Below are 22,448 nucleotides of genomic sequence, written 5' to 3' on the forward strand. Positions count from 1 at the left end.
ACAGTCCACGTATGATAATGGTTGACTCAAGGCGACTACATCACCGACAAACTAAATAATACATCACCAGACACCAACCGTTCACAGTGGCGGTCGCAGGGGGGGGGCCATCAGGGCCATGGCCCCCCCCAAAGGCAAATCAGGGGGGGCCATCATATCATTTGGCCCCCCCCAAACAACCGATGGGCCCCCATGGCCGTATGGGGCCCTGGCCCGTATTCGATTGTCACGAGGCTCGAGAAACCCACGCCAGCTATTAACAGCTCCCATACCAGTCTTTGAGGGTCCTACACTGACCTCTGAGGGCCCTTCAGTGGCGGTCAAGCTTCCACATTGACCGCTGAGGACCCACATTGACCTCTGAGGGCCCTCCACTGGCCTTTGAGGGCCCCTAAACCGGTCTCAGGGGCCCAACCGGCGTCTGAGAGCCTCACACCGGCCTCTGGTGGCCTCATTTCTGTCTCTCGAGTCCCAAGACAAGCCTTTAAGTGTCTCTGAGGGCCCCGCACTGGATTCTGAAGACCCGATGTCGGCCTCTAAGAGCCCGCATCGGCCTCTGGGGGCCCATCTTGGCCTTTGAGGGCCCTCCGCTGGTCTCTGGGGTCCAATGCCGGCCCATGCCGGCCTTTTAGGGCCCCAAACTGACCTCTAAGGGCCCCATGCTGGCCTGTAAGGATCCACATTAGCCTCTGAGGGCCCCCGCACTGGATTCTGAAGACCCAATGCCGGCCGCTCAGGGCACGCATCGGCGTCTGAGGGCCCATCATGGCCTTTGAGGGCCCTCCGCTGGCCTCTGGGGTCCAACGCCGGCCCATGCCGGTCTTTTAGGGCCCCACACTGACCTCTGAGGGCCCCATGCTGGCCTGTAAGGACACACATTAGCCTCTATGGGCCCCGCACTGAATTCTGGAGACCCGACGCCGGCCTATAAGGGCCCGCATCGGCCTCTGAGGGCCCATCTTGACCTTTGAGGGCCCTCTACTGGCCTCTGGGGTCCAACGCCGGCCAATGCCAGTCTTTTAGGGTCCCATTCTGACCTTTGAGGGCCCCATGCTGGCCTGTAAGGGCCCACATTAGCCTCTGAGGGCCCCCCGCACTGGATTCTGAAGACCCGATGCCGGCCTCTAAGGGTCAGCATCGGCTTCTGAGTGCCCATCTTGGCCTTTGAGGGCCTTCTGTTGGCCTCTGCGGTCCAACGCCGGCCGATGCCGGTCTTTTAGGGCCCCACACTGACCTCTGAGGGCCCGTGCTGGCCTGAAAGGACCCACCTTAGCCTCTGAGGACCCCGCACGAGCTTCTGAAGACCCGATGCCGGCCTCTAAGGGCCCGCATCGGCCTCTGAGGGCCCATCTTGGCCTTTGAGGGCCCTCTACTGGCCTCTGGGGTCCAACGCCGGTCCATGTCGGTCTTTTAGGGCCCCACGCTAACCTCTGAGGGCTCCATGCTTGCCTGGAAGGACCCACATTAGTCTCTGAGTGCCCAATTCGGTCTCTGATGGTCTCAAACTGCCCTTTGCAGGCCCTGTACTGGTCTCTGAGGGCCCTAAACTGGCCCCTTAGGGCCCAAACCAGCCTCTAAAGGTCCCACACCGGCCTCTGATGGTCCCATTTTTGTCTCTGGGACCCAAACTGACCCTTATGTGCCTCTGAGGACCCCGTACTGGCTTCTGAAAGATCGATGCCGGCTTCTGAGGACCCATAACGGTCTTTAAGTGCCTCATACCGACACCTCAGTCCCCACACTAGCCTCTGAGGGGGCCCCAAACTGGCCTATGAGGTCTCTACACCGGCCATTGATGGTCCTATTATGTTCTCTGGGGGGCTCAAGCCTTACTTCGGGGGTCACGCAACGCACTTGCCTCTGAAGGCCCGCATCAGCCTCTGGGGCCCTACCTGGGGCCTTTGAGACCCTTCGCTGACCCTTGGGTCCAACGCCGGCCTCTGGGGGTCTGACACTGTACTCTAAGGGCCCCATTGCAGCCTCTAGGCGATAGGTATCGCCTAAGCGCTATCGATGGGCCCATAAGTGTGGGAACCATGGGTGCAGTGGGCGCAGTTGCACCAACAATAATTCTGCAGTGGGTGCAGACAATGTATTCTGCATCCACAATAATCTGGAACAAACCCCCTTTTCTCAGCAACACTACTTTCCATGCAGCACGACAAATTTAGGATATTTTGCCCACTATCCATCTTTCGAAGCATTTGATACTGTAATGGTCTTCAAAGCTTACATTTGTGCCCAAGTAAAAAAAAAGAAGAAGATGAAACGGAACACATGTGATTGAACAGTGAACAGATACGGATGACCCACTGTCAAAAGTTTTAGCACGATGATCTTAGAAAACGGCAAAAAAGTTAGCCGCCTAAGCCGCCATTACTTTTGCGGTAGTCCATTCACAGTTGCGTGAATTATTGACAATATCAATGCTTCAAAATGCACTTATCGGTACCTTTTCGACATGGTACACCCTCAAAGCTCGCAATGAGCCTCCGCTCGCGTGCCGCTCCCTACCCCCCCCCCCCCCGCTTCACCGGCCATGGCCTGGATTTCTGTACCCGTGCACTACGCCCGTGGGCCCCTTTGAGCTAGCACCGGGCCCCCCGGGTCAGCGCAGGGGCCCCTTTGCCAAGTTGGCCCCCCCCAAACTCCAAGTCTGCGACCGCCCCTGACCGTTCATGAACATACCAAGTTGAAAAAGCTAAAAAAGTAGAATCTAAAAATGTTCGAGGACCGAGGTATAGGTTTCCCGTACTTAGAAAATAAAAGTAGGTAGTGACGTGGTGACGTGTAGTATCGCTCAAAGACGTAGCATAGGATTGGACACAAGAAGTGCCTACTTGGGCAAATGCTCATATGCGCAGACACCTACGTAGGGTGTATGCAATACATTTCCTAATATCTACAGAACGACATAAGCTCGAATAGTTTAAAAAACTGGCCTGACCTAGCGTTACCAAACTAACCTAGCCTATTTTGATGTCTCCACTTACTTTGCGCCCAACGTGCATTTGCAATAAACACCTTTGTTTATACATTTGTTATGCCAACGAACATTTACAATCCGTACTTTTGTCCGTAACCCATTTATCATGCATATTCATGCAGATCAATTTGCCTTTCATTTCACAGCCATAACATTTGACTGCGACCGTGCCTGCCAATGTATTTGAGACCAACGCAGCTCGCACCAGCCACCAACTACACAACATGTCGTTCTCTGGGCATGAAGCTCATCTCTAATGAACTGAAACACGGTACAGAACATGATGGCAACACTGAGTTATGGTGACCGGCGCGCAGCCGAACCGAGATTCACAGTTCATGTCCTCACTGCCAAAGCACAGCGGACCGAAGGACGTTCAGCGGAGCCGCGGTGACGTCATAGGAGGACCACGCCACCATGGGATCGGATGGAGTGACGGGCGCGGAACGGCCCAGAGAACAGCAGCGATCCCAGAGCTCCCAGACATCGTCCCTATTGCACAAACTACAGCGACGCCAGCATGAGACATACCTACCCTATGGCACATACTGGGATATCTTGCGCCTCAACACGCGTCGCACGCAAGCTCATACAAACAGCAACTTGCGTGGCCAGGCACGCAACATGCACACGCGCGCAAATGAGCTTCACAGAAAGCACGGAGATGGGCCGCTACTTGGTCTTCTTGGCCTCGATTTTGCGGAAGCGCGGTAGCTCGTCCTTGCACTTCTGGTAGACGTTGTTGAGGTCGAAGGCCGCCACCACGTTATCCTGTCGGGAAGAGTTGCAACATGAACAGTTAGAAACGAGCGCCGGACGTGGTGCGAGGAGTGAATGACAGTCGTGGCTGATCTGACCTGATTGCTGGCTATATTACTGTCAGTTTGGTCTTAGCTTAGATGATAGTTATACAAAAATAAGAGCGGTCCTCCATGTACATAAGCATGATTATGTGCAGAGCAAGCAAAATATGGTCGTTATTTTGGTACTGCCGAATGCCGATACTGCTATCAACATTTTTTACGAACATCATTTTGGCATTCCACTTAAAATATTGCAATGCATTTATCACTTGCAATTTTCACGATACTGACCATTTCACAGAACACAAAACCCCCTTGACCGGACGTTGGAGCCACGTGACTGTCCGCCTACCTGTGTGAACGTAAAGGGCACCAGGCGGCCCTTCTCGTCAAAGCCGGGTCGCCGGGTGACCTCCTGGCCCCCATCGAACAGCACCACGGTCGGCAGCTGGCGGCTGAAGCTGGACGTGCTGATGCGGTACTTCTGGGCGGCGTCCGGGTGTCGCGTGACGTCCACCTTGCCGAATACGAGGTTATCCAGCGCGTACCTGGGGTGTAAAATAAACAAACATGTTACTCGGCGCGACCATGTGAAGGGAGAGGAGCTCAGGTTATCCAGCGCGTACCTGGGGTGTGAGGATACACACAGGCTATCCATCGCGTAACTAGGACAAAGGCCGTCAAATCAGGGGGTTACCTATGTATCTAGCGCATGTCTGAGACATGAGGCAACAACCAAAGCAATAGGTTATATGGCGCGTAACTGAGGGCCACCGCGGGACAAATTACAAAATATGTCAGCTTATCCAGCACACACTTGAGACATGACAAAAAAGTAGATCATAAAAAGCATACCTACCTAAGACAAAACATATACTGTGTATTTTCCATAGACTAGTTTGCGATATGTATGTAGAAGCATTCGTGACGGACTTTCAACAATGGTTAGTAAATTTGTTCCTTGGTGTAAAGTCATGGCCTCGTGTATCTGATCCAGTTCCATGTTTCTTGAATCGTTTCGCAGCTCGGCTGTAACCCATAAACTCCATCATAACCACCATCCCTTCCCTCCATTCGACCCGCTCGTCTCACTCACGATCCCGACAGGCGCGAGAACACGTTGGCAAAGTTGACCGACGACGGGAACCAGGTGGCGAAGAAGCAGACGAAGAAGGTGGTGTTGCGCTGCGTGGTGAGCTGCTCCTCCAGCTCCTGGTAGGAGAAGTAGGTGACCTTCTCCGGCGCTGAAGATACCGGCTCCGGGAACCACACGTACGCCACTGGAATGGGGAGAAAGGGCGGGGAGGGTGGTGAGATGCAACAGGAGACTAGGGGGTGATATGGGGGGGGGGGGAGACGCAACAGATAGGGGATGAGAATACAGTGAGAAGCAACAGGAGAGGGTAGTGCAGTGAGACGCAACAGGGAATGTTGGGGGAGGGGAGAGGGAGACGTGACAGTTCACATGGAGAAACAGCGACAGGTCGTGCGATTACTTACTGCGAAATTATCCGAATGGCTTCATTACCTTACCACATGGGAAGCCCCAAGTTGTCAGTTGGCTGGCACGACTAAACCTATTCAGTTTCACTGTAGCGCTCAACACGCTCCCCCTCCCCGCCTCCCCCCCCCCCGAAATAATCACCAGCTCACATAGTCACGTGACCACAAAATTATTCCAGCGGATGCTCTTTCAATCGCGCAATAAGAGCTACTCTGTGATCCCCGCTGTAAAGTGTATAGCTAAGGCTAAACATTTACCAGCCTCTCACTCACTTCTTCAGGTGACCCTTCAGTACAGGGGACCCAGACGGCCAGACCAAGGTTCGAAGCCCAAGATTCGCATTCATAACCGACGGTTCGTATGCAAGGGCTCGTATCAAGTAAGATTAGTATGAGATGAAGTCTGTAAGGGCGTGGAAAAGATTCGCATCGGATAAGGTTCGTACGTCTGAAGAACGAAGGAGAATAGAGTTCGGTATGGAAAAAGTTCGCATGACAAGGTTCGCACCGTAAGAGATTCCTAGAGTAAAAGGATCGTAACAAACCCTTGCGCAATGCGCTAGTTTACGAACCTTCGTAAAGGAAGCCCCTAAAGTGGGCAGCTGCCACTGCTATCCGTCACTTATCCCTAAATCACTATCCCAGCTAAGATCGCGAAACATCCAGCACACCAACATGACTCAACTCACTAGTGGCCAGCACCAGGTAGATGATGCCCTTCACAGGGTCAGAGTAGAACCAGAGCACCAGGTTGAGTAGCTTCATGTAGGTGTAGGTGGTGCTCAGGTAGGGCAGAAGGCCACGCTGCCCAGTCTTCTTCGTCTTGGCCCAGATCACTACAGCCACGAAGAACAGCAGTTTGCTTTCGTTCTGTGGAAACAAAGTGCCGTGTCAGAGAAAAGAACGCATGTAATTTTATAGCAATGGAGTGTGCTCACTTCAGCATAGCTCTGAAGCTTGAATCACACTTGGCAATCATGCAGTAATGTAATCAAAGTCAATGCATCAAAAAGCAGCGTGCATTTCCAATTTGATGGCCTTACTGAGAAATCACAAAACAGTTTGCAGAGCTCTTTAACAACCCGAGCGCACAGCTCCTTATATCCCTCAACTCCTTGCCACACAACTCACATCAGAGAGCTCGCAGGGCTCTGGTCCATGGAAGACGTACTCGCACACGACCGGCGTCAGCTTGAAGACGAGGAAGGAGCATGCGAGCAGCACGTTCAGCACGTGGTGTGCCGACACCATCACCCTCCAGTCGGACCACATGTTGGACGCTCTTCAGCTGGCTGCGGTGAGAAGCAGCAGTCACAGACGCGCTCCAGAGAAACTGTGGAGAGGGAGGGGCGTCAAATGATCAAACTGTGGCACTGGCGTCTCGTACAGCAGAGGAAGTGTCCTGGAGTCGATGTGGACGAAGCTGTGCTTAATCAGGCCGAGGATTCTGTTGGCCTTGCCAACGGCGGTCGCCGCCTGCTCTCTGAATTTCAGCAGCCTGTCCATCTGGACTCCCAGGTCTCTTCCCATATCTATGTCATCTGTCAACAGTCTTCAATGCAGTGCCCTCGATCGTGTACTCCGCCCGCACATTTTGGCTGCCCAGGTGAAGCACTGTTGTGCACTTGGACGGGTTGAATGGCAGCTTCCACTTGCGAGACCAGGCCGCCAGGGCGTCCAAATCCTGCTCGAGCTTCCTGCAGCTGATCTCGGTGCCAGCTCTGACGTACACCTTCGCATCATCACAGTGTGGCTAAATTCATTTTACGTTGGGGGGAGGATGTGGAAAAAAGGCCGGAAAGGATGTCGTTATTTTCATAAAACTTGACTTTGACCCTTTGTCATACAGTTATGTCACCGTTTTCATATACTTCACGAGAAAATGATGTAGAAATATTGAATAGGTACTTATAGAATTTTGAAGGCATTCTGATATTCGGGAGAGGTTTTTGAGTCGGGTCATACATTCAAATATTTTGGTTATTCGAAGGGTTGTCTTGGCGTCTTTTGAGAGTTTGCGAGGTTCGTGTTTCTCTTGCTCCAAAAAGATTAAGTTCGAGGTTATATTATAAGTTGTGACTGCCGTGAGGATGTCTTTATTTCTATTTTTAGGATGTCATTAAACTTTTCATTATGGGTGGATTTCCCCGCAACATTACAATTTTGGACACACTGCATCATCAGTGAGGAGCTTGCATGCACTCTCTATGCAGCCAGGTAGGTTGTTGACAAAAGCGATGAAGAGCACTGGTCCCAAAACTGTGCCCTGCGGGCTGCGGGACATCACTGCCGACTGGGGTCCAGTCCGAGAATCTGCCATTGACAGTGACTCTTTGCTTCCCCTCTGTCAGGAATGAGGGAAGCCACTCAAGGAGGGGGCCCCCTAATGACCATGTCATGGAACTTCTGGAGAAGACACCACCGGGGATGCACTGAATTGAAAGAGCATCAGAAGTCTGAGTAGGCGACTGTCGCCTTGCGACATCAGCTGGCTCGCCTTCCTCCCTCAGTCAAGTCCACTCCTCGAGTGCGCTGAGAAGCTGTGTCACACAGGAGTGCCCTGGGAGGGAGCTGTGCTGACATTTGGTTAGCAGCTGGCCTGTCACTGTCATGTGCTTGAACAGGGCATTATGTAAGAGTGACTCAAACACTTTCAGTTTCACTGTCACAGATGTCAGGCTGACAGGACAGTAATTGGAAGGATTGCTACACTGATCCCTTTTAATAAATGTGGACAACTAGACCTAGCTTCCATTCCATTCCATTTAAACTACATCCAAAAGCACATAAGCTGCACACATGAAACAGAACATTGCAAATTTCACTCTTTGTATAGGCTGGTAATATGGTTCTGTTTTGCAGTAAAGAAATATAATCATTAAAAATGGTACCTAGGTACTAAATAAACTAGGTATAAAGAGATTAAGCTATTATATAGATATTATATAAAACAATTAAATAGGCATATACGTTCAAAACAAATACACCATTTCAGTAGGCGGAACTATGGTCATGAGTACCCAAATATAGGAACGTTCCCATTTTTGGGAACGGAGTTCCCAAATATGGGAACGGGCGTTCCCATTTATGAGAACGGAAGGCAATTTTTCGGCCGTTCTCCCACTAAAACTCAAAAGTGCATCACGTCTCAAAAAAGTGCACGCTGATTTAAGTGTCTACTAAATCTCCATAAAGTTATCTTTAATCTGACCGTGGAACAAGGAAATTGACCGTGGAATGATATTTTTAATGATTTTTTGAAAATGACAGAATGGTGGAAATATGGGTTATACGACATTTAACATGCAATTTTAAGGAAAATGAAGCATTTTTTAGTTTGAGGTAAAGTATAATAATTTTCGCCTGGTTATGAACTTTCATACTATCGACACCAGATGCTGACAAATGCAAGCGAAGACGCGGACGGTCCCGAGGTAATATTGTTGACTTTTGTGTCGGGGCGGACGACCGCGTGGAACGTGAGTGAATTTACCGAGCTACTGTTGTAAACTCAGTTTAAGCGGTTGAAAATTATCCAGCTGTATTTTATCATCCCGGAAAGACATATTTTATTTGGATGCTAGCTGTTTAGAGTTGTTTTATAAGGAGCGTCATGAGCGTGGTTTTGTCTTCCGTGTTTCTAAGCGTGATCGTTTTGGGGGAATTTCTCTTATATAGCTCGCTCTGTGTGGCTTATTTATAATTTTTATGCTGATTTCGATAATTCCTCGTGCTCATCCTACCAGGCCTTTTGCCACTTACACTCATCAAGAAAGGAAAAAACTAGATTTTCATTGGGACTAGGTGTTTTGAGGGTGTAACATATTCAGCGTTCCCATTTTTAGATACTTCCTTGTACTCGTCAACTATCGGTGATAAACAGACAGGTGCTTGACATGTCTCCACCCTCAGCGCGGACGGTGGATATAGGTATGGAAGACCTTGTTGAACATCGCTGAGCGTTGTGAATTACGAAATCCTGCAGAGGGGGGCGTGCCCGCTGCGAGATCGACGGGAATAAAAGCGCAGAAGACCGGGCGAAACATGCGACGGTCTTGCCGGAAAGGTCATCTGATGATTGTTGCGTTAACAATAATTTGCGGCGTTGGACGTGATGCTTGTTAATGAAAAGAGCCCCTGAAAGGCGTCGGTGAAATCGTTCCCAATTTTGGGTACGCCGTTCCCATAATAAGGAACGCTTGCAGCGCCAGTGTACGAGAGCGTTCCCAAATTTGGGCTCGCGGCCCGGATGATGGACTGCTTTAGAAATAGGGGAACGATTTGAAACTACGATGGGCCTTACAATATCAAACTCTTTCCCAACAATATTGAGACAAATATCAGGCGGTTCACGATCGTTTTATATTTTTTGGACGTCATTTAACGGTTCTTTTTCTTGTTTTAAATAATGCCTACATGGCGTTCCCATATTTGGGTTTATCGTTCCCAAACATGGGAACGAAAATGCGTTCCCGAAAATGGGTACGCTTGACCATAGTTCCGCCTACTGATTTTTCGCCAACCAGCAGCCGCAGCCACGAGGGTACTTAGCCTAACCAAACTTAGTCTCAGCCTCTGGGCCGAGAGAGCAGCGGTGGCCGCAGAGCACTTCAAATGGGCATTGTTTAAACACCTAGGTATTTGAAATGTATTCAAGAATTTCCATATCACACTGTATATATGAGTTAAGAGGAATTATATATTTATTTTATACTAGCACTTACAGATCAAGATACATTTTGATGCATGTCTGCCCCCTCCCCCAAACGTGAGAAAAATGTGAATTTCTCAGCATCCTTTCCTGCCATTCATCACACAATCTGTTCGACCCAATTAAAGAATCTAAAGAAGAGATTTCAGAAATCAAACCACAACTTACCTAAAAAATATATAGAAAATTTCACTTAATTAATACAGTTGTTGTTCTGGGTTAGGGCGCGTAGCAGAGCTTAATTAATACAATTTGAGAGAAATCCAATCACCCACGGCACAAAAACGCCACTGCCGCTAAATGCCTAAAACAGTGTGAACCTGTTCAATATCAGCTGGGACCAGAAAGCGTGTGGCTAATAAAAGGGAATTGCCTAGCAACTCGAGATTTAATTATGCAATTGCTAGGCAATTTGCGACGAAGCCTTCAGTTTTCTGACATAGGCAGCGTTCCTGAACAGGTTTCAGCGAGATTAGTTCGACGCAGCTGCGTTGTATTTGTACAAAATATTATATCATATACTATTTCCTAAGATATTTTGTATTTTATTTCAATATATTTACCTTGAAAATATGCGTATCCTATAACACAAAAATATCTCCAAACTATTGCAGGACATCTCAACGTTGAGGAAAATATCTTCATTCTCGACCAATCAGCTGTGCCCCAGCTGGAAGCATGACCTTCGGTCACAGCGCGCCGCGCGAGGCATTGTTGCCGTCGGGCCGGTGCCTGACGGTTGTGTGTGCGGTGCTGGTCGCTGCAGATCAGCGATTATTTCAGTGAAATCATATTCAGACTCGTATCGCTGAACTGCCTGTGAACAAAAACATCGTTTCGGCTATCAGTTGGACTGACCTCGTCCTCAAGGCTCAACCTCGGACCTTTCTGGCTGATAACTGACTAGTGATTTTACATCTTATTCCGAATCCGAACGCCAACGGAGTCAGAATGACGATCGTCAGTGTTCTCACCAAGAAGGCCACGGAAAACGACGACGACTACGACCTGCGCGTGCCACTGCACGAAGATGCCGACTTTGACGACGGCATCACGTTCCGGGCCAAGCTGATCGGCACGTTGGACATCCCTCGGCCAACCACGCGGCTCGAGATCGTGTCGGCCATGCGCCGGATACGCTACGAGTACAAGGCCCGCTCCATCAAGAAGAAGAAGGTGGAGATCACCGTCTGCACCGACGGTGTCGAGATCATGCGCAAGTTGAAGAAGCGCAAGCTGGTCAAGATGACCAAGGACGAGCGCCAGGACCTGATCACGCTGCTCCCGATCCACCGCATCTTCTACGTGTCCCACGACTCGCAGGACATGAAGATCTTCAGCTACATCGCTCGCGACCATCAGTCCAACGTGTTCAAGTGCTCCGTGTTCAAGGCCTCCAAGACGAACACGGCCACTCGCGTGGTGCGCACCATCGGGCAGGCGTTCGACGTCTGCTACAAGCTGCACGGAGACCGACCTCCGAGTCTGTACAGCTCGTGCGACGACCTGGGTCCGGCGCTGCAGCCGCTGGCCCGGCCGCTGGGCGACGACGGCAGTGACCGGCCGACGGGCCTGATGACCTCTCCGCTGGCCGACCCGCTGGGATCGGCGCTGACACTGCCCGAGGCCGGTGCGCCGCTCTCGCGACACCACGAGTGGCAGCTGATGAAGGAGCAGCTGGAGCAGCAGCAGTCGCTCACCCGGGAGGCACTGGAACAGGTCAGTTACCTACCTAACGACACACGACCGGCCCCGAGCGGGACTGTCCGATCAACATACCTCTGTTTTGTGTGTGTCCTTCCATTTATTCCCTTCAGTCACCCATTCATTTGTCATTCATTCTTTGGTCATTTACGTAGGTCATTGAAGGAAGTAATTCCCTCACTTCTCTCCTCGCCATTATCAAACTCCGTGCTGGTGCAGCTCATGCAATGTCGTGTGGCTTTTGGAGTCATCTCGAGATAGCCTCAATGCGCCGGTGGCTATCCGAAAAGTCCTCATCTTAGGGGGCATCGGATGACCGCTTTGTGCGGCCGTGTGCCCCAAATCCCAAATCCCAGCTCGCTATCCGTACCCTAGATCCCGGAGCTCCTTCGAAAGTTCGACAGTAAACTCCGATTTCAGGATTCGGCAGTGTTCGGTGGTCCGTTTACCCCGATACACATGGTCCAACACAGGGTGTATACCCGTGCTTGGTCGGGGCTGTATGTATTGTTTCGTGACCCAGGACTGCTTCACGATTCTTTCTCTGTTCCGTGACATTTGTAGGATCACACCTGACGTGCCTGTGGAGCTGGTTTGTTGATCTTTCCAGCTGTAAGAGTATCTTTCTCCCCATACGTTCGTGCAGCTCATTTCATTGGTGATCACCCGCCATGCTAAAAGTACAAGTTACCCTCTCTGGGGCATATCTTTCAGTACCTACCTACCAAAGCCGTACCTACCAATGTCATTCGGTCTGTGATTGAAGATCTTTTGGCGTTTCGTGGGACAGCCGACAGGACACGCACTATTACACATGTCCCGACCATCAGGGAGAGAGTTGCGCTATGGTAGTTCGTAATTGCCGACCAGCGTTTTTTGGACGGTGAAATCAGACAGTAGAAATCAGACAGTGTTATGGTGTAGCGACGTAATGAATTTTGCCTATTTGGGGTACCCGAACTATTTGATGCCGTGGTTAAGTGGGTACCTACGAACTAATTAAATAGATAAGGCACTAAAATGAATGGTTTCGGCTTTCTTTCTTGGGTCATTTGCTAGGTCGGCAGTCGGCGGAAGTTGAGCGTACTTGATCTGTCATTTGATAATCCTTGACCATTTGTGACGACTACTATCAAGAAATGCGACAGGTATGCCGTAGGTGCATCTGTCATGTTTTCCATGCCTTGACGGACTTGACTAACAACAAGTACCTATGACTAATGGTGACATTTGCGCTGCATGTCCATTCATCCTTCGACAATGTAACATTCCGAGTAGGCGACATTGGATTTTCATTAGACGATAGCCTTTTTAGCTCACTTACTCCCTACCTGGGCGACATTTTCTTCAGTTGTTCTTTATCGCTCGCCACAGGTATTCGCACCGCGCTACTGATCGATGACGTAGGTACCTACTGGTTCACAAAGGGCAGTCCGGACCCACTTTCCTCCCCGGCCGGACCCTGTGACCCGCGCTATGACCCGCCTGCCGTCGTTCTGTCGTGCTATTGCAAAATTCGCTTGCCTCCAGATCAGCCCTGTATGTATGCAGCTGAATACTAAAGGAGGTACGGCGACGGCGTGCCTTCAGGTGTCCGCCACTTTCTCGGTTGTAGCTCGTATCGCACGGACCTGGTCAGGCCGGCTTTCACAGCTCATTAATTGAGACTCCGTGTTTTTTTCGTGCACGAACAAAGTCGCTATTCAGTGTGAGAAACCCACCGTTCCCATCAGATCGGTGGCGCATGTGAAATCGGTTTCGGTTGTGGGCCAAAAGAAGCACGTTTCATGCATTTGCACTCAGCTGGAGTAACTTCGATATCTGTGAGAACAGTCAGTAGTTGTGGAGCAACTTTGATTGAATAAGTCTTTAGTTTGTGGTTGCAGTTCTCTTCTCGTTGATCACCTACCTACTTTGGTCATCTGCTTTGTTCGCTGAAGATCGCGTCACGATCTTCAGAACTCATTGCCTTGAGCAGATCAGAAACTCCGGCTGTTTTCTACATGTCTGCCACTACCTCAATGAGTAATTTACTTCCGACTGCAGCAGCCCGTCATTTCTGTCACGCACGCGCGCGCTCGTGCGCTGACTCACTGCGTCTGACCCTGTGCGGATGGAGAGTGAATGCGGGGCCCTGCACGCCATTCGGTCGCAGTGTGGCCGCCGCCCCCGCCGCCGCAGCCGTCTTGGAGCTGGCGGGGGCGGCGCGGTGAGTCACCGCTCCCGCCCCCGCCCCCGCCCCCGCCCGCAGCTCAGTGGCAGCTCTGTCCAAACCGGTGGGATAAGCGCGGCCTTGCCGGTGGTAGGTCATCTCGCTGATTCTCGCTACAACCGGCGAGCTTCCCCGAAAATCCCGATCCGTTTGAGGCTCAGCGTGGGATTAGTTTGATCTCATTCAAGGTACACGCGCACGTGGCCTGCCCCGAGTTCACTCGGGATTTTGCTCGGAACACGCTCTGAGCTTGTTCACGGCTCGTACTTATCTCGCTCGAAGTTCGTGCAGAGATGGAGCTTGATCCTAGTTCTGCTCGGTGCTAGCTCGTAGTTTGATCAGAGCTTACTCGGAGCTTGCTTGGAGCTGGCTCAGGGTTCGTTCTCGGGGCGACTGACCGGTGTTTTAGGGCGGTTATCGACCCCGCTGTTTGGCGCTGACCCCGCGCGTTCAGCGCTACCCTCAGCATTTGTCGTCCGTTGACCGCGCTGACCGAGGGCGCTGATCAGCAGGACCACGGTATCGGAGGGATGTAGTAGGCAGCTGGTTCCATACGGGCACGATACACGTGGCCCGCACGGGCTCGGACACGTGGCAGGCACGGGGTAGCGAGGTCTGACTCGCGGCGTCCTTCCCGTGGCACCTGGCGGAAATTCCAGGCGTGCTTCGCGACCCCCCCCCCCCCCCCCCCCCACCCCACCCCAGCCTACCTACCCTGCGTGGTCGATAAGATCGACGATAGAACGCGGTGAAAGTTCATTCACCGGTGTTTTTGGACACCCACATGCCTGGCTGATTAATTTACTTAGCTGCATCCATCCCGCATGCATGTCCAGCATTGATGGGGCGCATGTCATTAATGATTGAAGTAGACCGAACCACTTTGCCTTGTTTTCCTTGCTCGTTTTACCGCTGTGTCCGAGCGCACTGACCGTGTTAATTGGTTCTGTCCACTTACCGTCCGCCGACAAACGGACACTATTCCTGCCATTGTATCCTATTCACCATGTCCTTGGTCGCCATGGCACCATTGTAGCCGCCCCATTGTCCTGGGTACGGCCCGTTTTGCGTGCGCCGTGACCGGGAATATTGGAGGACCTGACTCGGCGGCGGCGGCGACCTCTGACCTCACGGCTGTGACGTCATCGGCTCATTTCCGGCGCTCTCCGCCCGGGGCCGATCGTTTCCGCCGGGCTCAGGTGAACTCCGTGACTCCCTGAACGGGCGGCTGGTATGAGAGCGTGGTTGGTGCGGTGGTCCCTCCTCGGCTGGGGTGTGGAAAACAAAACCCTTTGTGATGTGTTTTTCGAGTACCAGCTGCTCTCTTGCTGCGCCGATGGGATGATGGCCGTCCTGGAACCACCCGTCTGCGGCTCGTTTATCAGAGTGTCGGATAATGGGTTCCATGGAGGCCGCCATGCTGTGGTCTTTTCACTCTCCCCGCGGCTGGCCGGTGTTCCTCCAGCCGCCGCTTTCAGAACCCGCTGTCTGCCTGTCCGCCCACACCCCTCTCCCTCGCCCTCGCCCTCGCCCTCGCCGGCCCTCCCACTCCACTCCCTCCCTTTCTCTCTGTCCCGCGTTCCTCACCGGCTCTCGGCCGTCTGAGCGGCGCCGCCGGACGGTTATCCGCTTATCGGCACCCCGCGGACTCAGAGTGGCACCTCGGGCCGGCTGGGACACCTTCCTCAGCTGTTCGACCGCGATCCAGCCCGGTCGGACCCGCGATCCAGGCGGGGTAGACCGCGATCCAGGCGGGGTGGTCCGCGATCCAGACGGACCGGACTCCGTTCGGACCGGGCGGGACCGGTTGGGCGGCGTTCCAATGTGACGGGCTAGGCCCTTTTTATGGTCGTCCGCGTTGACCCAGGACGGTTTGGGGATTGGGCTGGGCCTGTGTTTTCTGTTTCGTATATCTGGATGGTGTTACTGAAGGCAGCTAATTGAGAACTGTCTTCAACACGCGACTCTGGTCTATTGCAAAAGTAAAACACAAATCTAACGAATAGTGATTTTACTATCCAGCACAAACCCTCGGTCACGAAGGATGGGACACTTGAGACAGGGTGACCGGTCTCTCGCATGTTTCTCAATTGTTCGCCGGCATGTATTCTACTTTCTAGAACATCCTTGTTTCGATGTTGATTGCTTACATCACAGCTAATGACTGGTGAAGGTAGTTAATGTCACTCCCGTGCTGTCGGCCTGTCTTCTTATCCGCTGGCTTAGGTCGTTCCATTTTGTAAACAACATACCATGGCCGTATTAGCATTTGTTGATCGTCCAGTCTTTATATAACCAACCGTGCTTCACCAGCCGGTTTGCTTCTGTCCGGGTTATTCCAAGTTGATTTCATGTTTCCCGGTATTCCGACGTGAAGCGGCCGGCTGCTAAAGTTCACCCGCCACCGGTCTTGTTTTCGGCTTCATGTGTTTGTCGATGTTGTTTTGTTTTGTTGGTCGCCGTGATAGTTTGATTACCGTCCTTATAGCGGCTTATGGTGGTGTTTTTACGTCTGGTTTTATTGTCTGCGACTGCCGCCCGTGTTTTTGACGCTCCATTGTAGATGGAGCGGATCCATCAGCCCATTACCACAGTCCCGCCGGTGCCCTGTTTTTGTAAATGTTCGGCACCGGGGCTGGGCCGTTGTGTCTGGGGCCAGGACCAATCCGCCCGGCCCCGGCCCGGCCCGGCCCGACCGACCCTAGCCGGCCGCGCAGAGGACACCTGAAGGTCAAAGCTGCCTCCCAAATCTCCAGTCCTTCGACTGCCTGGTGACCGAACGGGCCCGTCAGTCCGATGGTCAGACTGACCAGTCTAACTAGGCCGTCAGTCTGGCCTCAGTCAGTCTGGCAGACAGATCAAGTCATTGATCATGCACAGCCGCCAACAGCGGCCGTTTTGCCTATGCTCGGCAGGGGTGTCGCTGCGTGTTTTGTGGCGACGAGGGGTCATGTCCTGTCCTCAATCTCAGGGAGGCCGATCCTACCGGTAAAACAGTCTCGTCTGTCTGTCGGCATTCGGGCTTGGCTATCAACGGTCGAAGCCATCGCGGTCTCCGATGGCGGCCATTGTTCGATCGTCCGACAGTCGATCGATTGTCCTGTCTCGTCTGATGGCTGTTTGATCGTCTGTCCGAACCGGGTCTGATCTGCTCTGATTCTCTCCCTAGCTCTGGTTTCCGGCGTCGGAGTCCAATCCCCCTGCCCGGCGCGGGATGTTATTGTGGCCCGGTTCCCTGCCGACGGCACCTGGTGTTTGTGAAATCGGACCTGTCAGAACTGATTGACGGCTGACCTGAGCCGCTCCTCTGCTCGTGCTGACCCCTAGCGACCCCCGACGAACTCCGGCGACCCTTCATCGGCCCCTGTCAATCGGTTGAGGGGCTCCGTGTAGCTCATTCAATGCGTTGGGGGCCTCATTCGCAAATGATTCCCCGCATACACTGAATGGTAATGGACGGCAGTTCCATGTCTAGAAATCCCGCATACGTTCATCTCTGCTCGAAGACGCATAATCCGTCACGGTGTAGGATTGTTAAATATGCCATATATTGATAAGGAGCACTGGACGCTGCTCAATATGCCAGCATAGTGATGCAGATTTCCGTGTTGCCAGCCGGGGCACAGGGATTTATGCTCAGCGTTCCATGGATGCTTGCATTTGCACTTGTAGTCAAGTGCCGTTTAATTTGATTCTGCATATCAGCTGATGTGCTGCCTATGAAACGCGACTATGTACGGTCATGTTTCAATGACCAGGGAGTGGCCTCAGCTGACCACTGTTTGTCAGCTGTGCTGTCGTGCCACTGACAGACGGACTGACAGACAGACTGTCATGTCGCTAGACGACAAGACACGGACGGGGTAGTTCCCGGCGCTGTCCCGCTTCTTTCCTATCAGCCTATCACCCCACAATATACTATAACGGGACCGAACTCTCGGTAAAACTCCTGGTGACCGTAAATCAGCCTCAAAGCGCCAACCAGCCAGGAAAATCAGCATTCGCCGATTTACCTTGCTCGGCAACTATCCATAGCGGCGAACCTTTCTAAATAATCGGCGGCGGCGTCCCTGCACGGTAGCGTTTTTCGCGGCGGTCACTTCCCACGGCTCGATATGGGCCGGTCGTGGCTGGCCTGCGGGGTTTGATGGTGAAGTCACCAACCCCGTGGGCGGTCCATGACTCATTTGGGTCCCGCTGAAGTCACAGGTCATGGCTGGTGAGGCGTGATTGTAGCGGTTGGGATCCGTCTGGTCGAACTGCGGTCCTTGGTCCTTGAGTGATAACCGGTGGTTGGTGGGCGTCCCCGTTGTCTTGGGCCTCACTGGCTGATCTCAGAGAGTCCACAAGTGTGCGTTTTACAACGAACCCAGGTGTTCTGTGATTGTCCGTGCGCGTCCTCACATCATCCCCAGCGTCCTTTATAGACTATCCCCTGCGTCCTGCCATCCCTAGCGTCCCTAGGTAAGCGTCTTGACAGCATTCCCAGCTGTGCACGCGCTGCACACGTGTCCACCCGCCACCATCCGGCTAGGTCCGCCGCTGGCCGGTTTACGGACATTCAGTATCGATCTCTCGCTGTCGGTCTGTGACGACGCCACACGGGCGTAGGGACGCTCCTGCCTACACCACCTGCGCCGCGGACGACCGGCGCGCGCGAGGCGGCGGCGGCGGCGGCGGTGGGTGAGGCGGGGTCAGGGCCGAGTCGGAGTCCGAGTAGTGGCGCTAGAGTCAGCCGAGTTCGAGTCGGCTGGCGCTAGGGTTGACTCGACGTTGAGTCTCCGTGGGGACCAAGCTGCCACAGGGCGTTCACCGAACTCACCGCGCAGTCTGAGTCACCACCCAGCGAATTTCCGGTGTTCAGTTTCCTCAATACGCCAAGCAGCACGCAGACTCGGTGGGCGGTGTTGACTGTGGTAATGGCGCGGACCAGTTGTGTGCGTCGGAACAAACAACGGACGGTGCCAGGGCCCTGTTGTTGTGGAGTTTAACTTAATGCGGCCCACTTAGCTGGTTTTCCATGGCGTTGGAGGCTTCACGAGTTTCGTCGCATAGTCCTATTTTATTTTAAGTTTAGTCCGCTGGCTACTCTGCAATGACTACCACACTATTCTAAACCAGACGTCACGAGAGCTCTATCCCGCCCTATCCCACCACCGTGTCGGGACGCGTGTGTGTGTGTGTAGCGTGTCGTGCCGTCTGATATCCTGTGTGCCGCGCCCCTCCCCTCCCTTCCTCTGTAATGACTGCGCCGGCGGGGTCGTTAGCCGCGCCAATCGGCCAGCGCCAGCGACCCGGGCGGCCGGGCGTGTGACCTTGTCTGGCGACGGCACAGCCGGCCGGCCGGTGCGCGGTGTGTGCTTCCCTGTCCGGAGTGCATGGGAGCGGCGGCGGCGGCGGCGGCGGCGGCGGCGCGCCCCCGCTTCGCTGGCGTCCCCGACTGCTGGCGCCGCGCCGGCGCGGTGAGCGTTTTCCCGGCCCGGGCCAGCGTCCCCTTCCGTGTCGGTGGTCGACGTTTGCGTGTGAGCGGTAATGAAGCCGCTGTTGTGGTGGGACATGTCCTGTGTCTGATGGGTGGGGCGCTGCCCTGTGGGATGGCATGCAGCTGTGGTATTGAGTCGGTGACCTGACCCGAGAGGTATTGTGAGTCGGTGACCTGACCCAAGAGGTATTGTTAGCTGTCGAGGCAACCCGAGCCAACTCATGGTGTTATTGTGAGCACTATTGTGATTTGGTTATCTGACGGCCCTATGACCCGTGCTTTGTGAGCTGGTGACCTGACCGCGTTCTTCTTTCTTACTCAGGTGCACCTGCTGCGCGACAAGCTTCAGTCGGAGACCACCGCCCGTCTGGAGGCTCAGTCGCGCACTCACCAGCTGGCCTCGCACAACCGGGCGCTTTTGGCTCACGTGCGGCAGCTGATGGCGCAGCTGCGTGCCGACGACGTGGAACACGAGCTCGACCTGAGCTCCGCCAGCTCGGCGAGCTCCGCCAGCGTCAGCTGCGAGGAGCTGCACCGAGCCGTCTCCTCCAATGGCTCGTCTATCGACGCCGAGCTCTGTATGATGAGCGAGGCCATCGAACAACTCGAGCGGGAAGGCTGGCCGGACGAGGATGGAGAACCGGAGCCGGAGCCGGAGCCTCAGCCGGAGCCGCAGCTGGTGCGGCGGCCGCCCGTCCTCCAGAGTCCTCTATGAGGACGGGGGGAGGACCTGCCGGAGCGGACGGCCCGACACCAGAGCCTCGCGCAGGCGAGCTTCTCGGCTGTGGGCCGTCCGCCGGGCGCGCTCGCCCGATGCCACTGCCCGGTGAAGCCTGTGTTCATATGATATGCTCGGAGCCGGTGGTGGAAAGACTGGCGCTCGCTCAGGACTCGACTCGATGCGCGGTGTTGTAGTGACGTGACGTGACGACGTGACGTGACGTGACGCGGTGTTGTAGTTTAGTGACGTGATGCGCGTGACGCCGGTGGCGCGGCGCCGCGAGATGTGATCGCTGTGGCTGTTGTTCCGACATCGCTCCACTCGGGACTGTGTAACTGTGTTAACTGTGTGCTGATGTGCGTCCGCGCCGGTGAATATATAATGCATTGTGTGTGTATTAAAGTGGTCCTAACTTGCCGTGCGGAGTGAGCCGTGTATGATACGTGTAATGTGTTAGGCGCGCTCTGGCTCGCCATACTAACCATGGGATGCGATCCAGCGACCGGTCGTCCGGGCGACCGCCCGGGCGACCGGCCTGGCTCGGCGGGATGTACAGTGTTGCATACATATCGAGACTATAGAGGCTGAGTGAGCGGAATAAATACATTCGTGATCATCTCCAGGCCAGTTTTGCGCCGCTGCGAGTCGATTTCTGAGGCAGCAGTGACTGGGGTTCGTGGAAAGTCACAGAGCTGAGGGTCACGGATGGGGTAACTGTGCGGGCTTAAGGGGACACAGGGTCATCCGAGCTGTCAGTGACGGACATTCACTGCGCCTAGTGACAGGCCATAGGTCCGGGAAAAGGAGACGGACGCTCCACGCGATCGGGACGAGCCGGACATGGGGGTTGACAATATGAACTCACTTGCCATTAGTAGTGTGCAGAGTGGTTAAACTTCGGCGACCTTATCAGGTCATTAACTGAGTCGGCATAGGTCCTGGTAGACATACGTGCATGTGATGAGATGCAGCTCGCAGACCGTCCGTCACGCAGGCGCGCTAGACCCGTCATTAGATCCGTCACGCAGGCGTTATGTGACGCGAAATGTCTTTCAATGAATTACATTTTAGGCCTGTGTATGCGGTTGGTATATACAGAGGTCTATGATTAAATAAATAGATTACCTTTTACGCTATTCATTGCGATTCATATGCCTACACAAAACACGCACTGTTTTTTTTTTTTAACCCGGCAGTTGCTGGGGTATTTCGCCACCCACCGTTTGCTGGGGGGGGGGGGCGTTAAACGCCCCCAGCCGATAACTCGAGAACCAATAGGCGCAGCGAAACGCACGAGGCGGCAAACGAAAGAGCGCGACGAGACGCTTCAGATGAGTACTTAAAAGTTGAATTTTGAGGTCACAGGTCGGGTCAAGGTCAGGTCAAACACCTGAAATCGGGCTTTCAGTAGCATGGACTTCAGGACTTCCCAATGGGCACCTCTCGTCATAAACTCTGTCAAAACGGTGCACAATCCATCATATAAGGCCTAAAAGAGTGTCAGCTCCATGTAGGGGTCAGTCAAGCATAGGTCAGGGTCAAGGTCAGGTCAACCGGGCAGGCACATATACCCGAAAATCAAAACTGATATTCGCAGCCTGTGACACATGTTTTTAGGTAATTTGAGGCGTAGAACACGATGGTGACATTCATTTTATCATATCTGTACGTGTTTGGCTCAAAAAGTTCAATTTAAGAAATGCATGTATCATGGTGGTGAAGAAGTCACGAAAAATTGCCAAGATTCAGTTCAAGATTATGGAAAATGCGGAACGATAATCAATAATCGAAGATAGCCATTTGATTGATCATGGTATTGGCAGTCTAATGGCGTTTACGGCATGTCTGTATGTCTATTCTGTGATTTTATATGATTTTTTGAACATATGCCGTTTTGGTCGAAACCTCAGAAATCATGACGTCACTAAAACCTCGATATCTCAAAAATTTTCCGACCGATTTTTTTCAAACTTTGTCACAATAAACTTCAATCAATTCCCTACAGGTACCCAAAATTTGGCGCGCCTGCGGCGCGCCGTTTTTATGCTATGGCCCGGCGAAAAAAGTGGGGGCGTTTAACGCCCCCCCCCCAGCAACTCGCGGGTTAATTCTAATGAGTTTGAATGAGAGCTATGAATAATTGAACAATGGAAACTGAGAAGAGTCGTGTCACTTGCAACGGCAGAAAGCGGTGCACACCAAGGTTGTGTAACACCGCCTTTGTTTTTTTCAATACATATCTGCAAACTGAGATAAAGCACTGCAGCAAACCTCGTAGTAAAAAATAAACAGACTGATAGCGATCACGGCAGACGGAGCAGCTGCA

General features: G+C 53.0%; 2 protein-coding genes across 4 annotated transcripts; one reads left to right on the plus strand and one right to left on the minus strand.

Moving 5' to 3' along the window:
• Positions 1–3,146: 3,146 nt before the first annotated feature.
• On the minus strand, positions 3,147–10,477 carry LOC122374876 (thioredoxin-related transmembrane protein 2 homolog). Of its 3 annotated transcripts, none has more exons than XM_043353918.1 (6): positions 10,172–10,477; positions 6,424–6,625; positions 5,982–6,162; positions 4,886–5,069; positions 4,142–4,337; positions 3,147–3,757 (listed from the first exon to the last, which is right to left on the minus strand). In XM_043353918.1, the coding sequence occupies exons 2-6, from the start codon at positions 6,562–6,564 to the stop codon at positions 3,659–3,661; spliced, it is 801 nt and encodes a 266-aa protein (XP_043209853.1). In that variant the 5' UTR covers positions 6,565–6,625; positions 10,172–10,477; the 3' UTR covers positions 3,147–3,658. The 3 variants fall into 3 exon arrangements, with proteins under 3 accessions (XP_043209853.1, XP_043209854.1, XP_043209852.1); XM_043353919.1 differs by having other exon boundaries at positions 6,424–6,627; positions 10,175–10,293; XM_043353917.1 differs by lacking the exon at positions 10,172–10,477 and adding an exon at positions 10,017–10,127.
• A 157-nt stretch (positions 10,478–10,634) lies between these two features.
• LOC122374875 (carboxyl-terminal PDZ ligand of neuronal nitric oxide synthase protein-like) lies at positions 10,635–20,740 on the plus strand. The gene is made up of 2 exons (XM_043353916.1): positions 10,635–11,722; positions 19,724–20,740. Exons 1-2 carry the CDS (start codon positions 10,955–10,957, stop codon positions 20,114–20,116), a joined length of 1,161 nt encoding a protein of 386 aa, XP_043209851.1. The 5' UTR covers positions 10,635–10,954; the 3' UTR covers positions 20,117–20,740.
• Positions 20,741–22,448: the final 1,708 nt, after the last annotated feature.

The sequence above is a fragment of the Amphibalanus amphitrite genome, unplaced genomic scaffold (genome assembly GCF_019059575.1).
Source record: "Amphibalanus amphitrite isolate SeventyFive unplaced genomic scaffold, NRLGWU_Aamphi_draft 001730F_arrow, whole genome shotgun sequence".
NCBI lineage: Eukaryota > Metazoa > Arthropoda > Thecostraca > Balanomorpha > Balanidae > Amphibalanus > Amphibalanus amphitrite.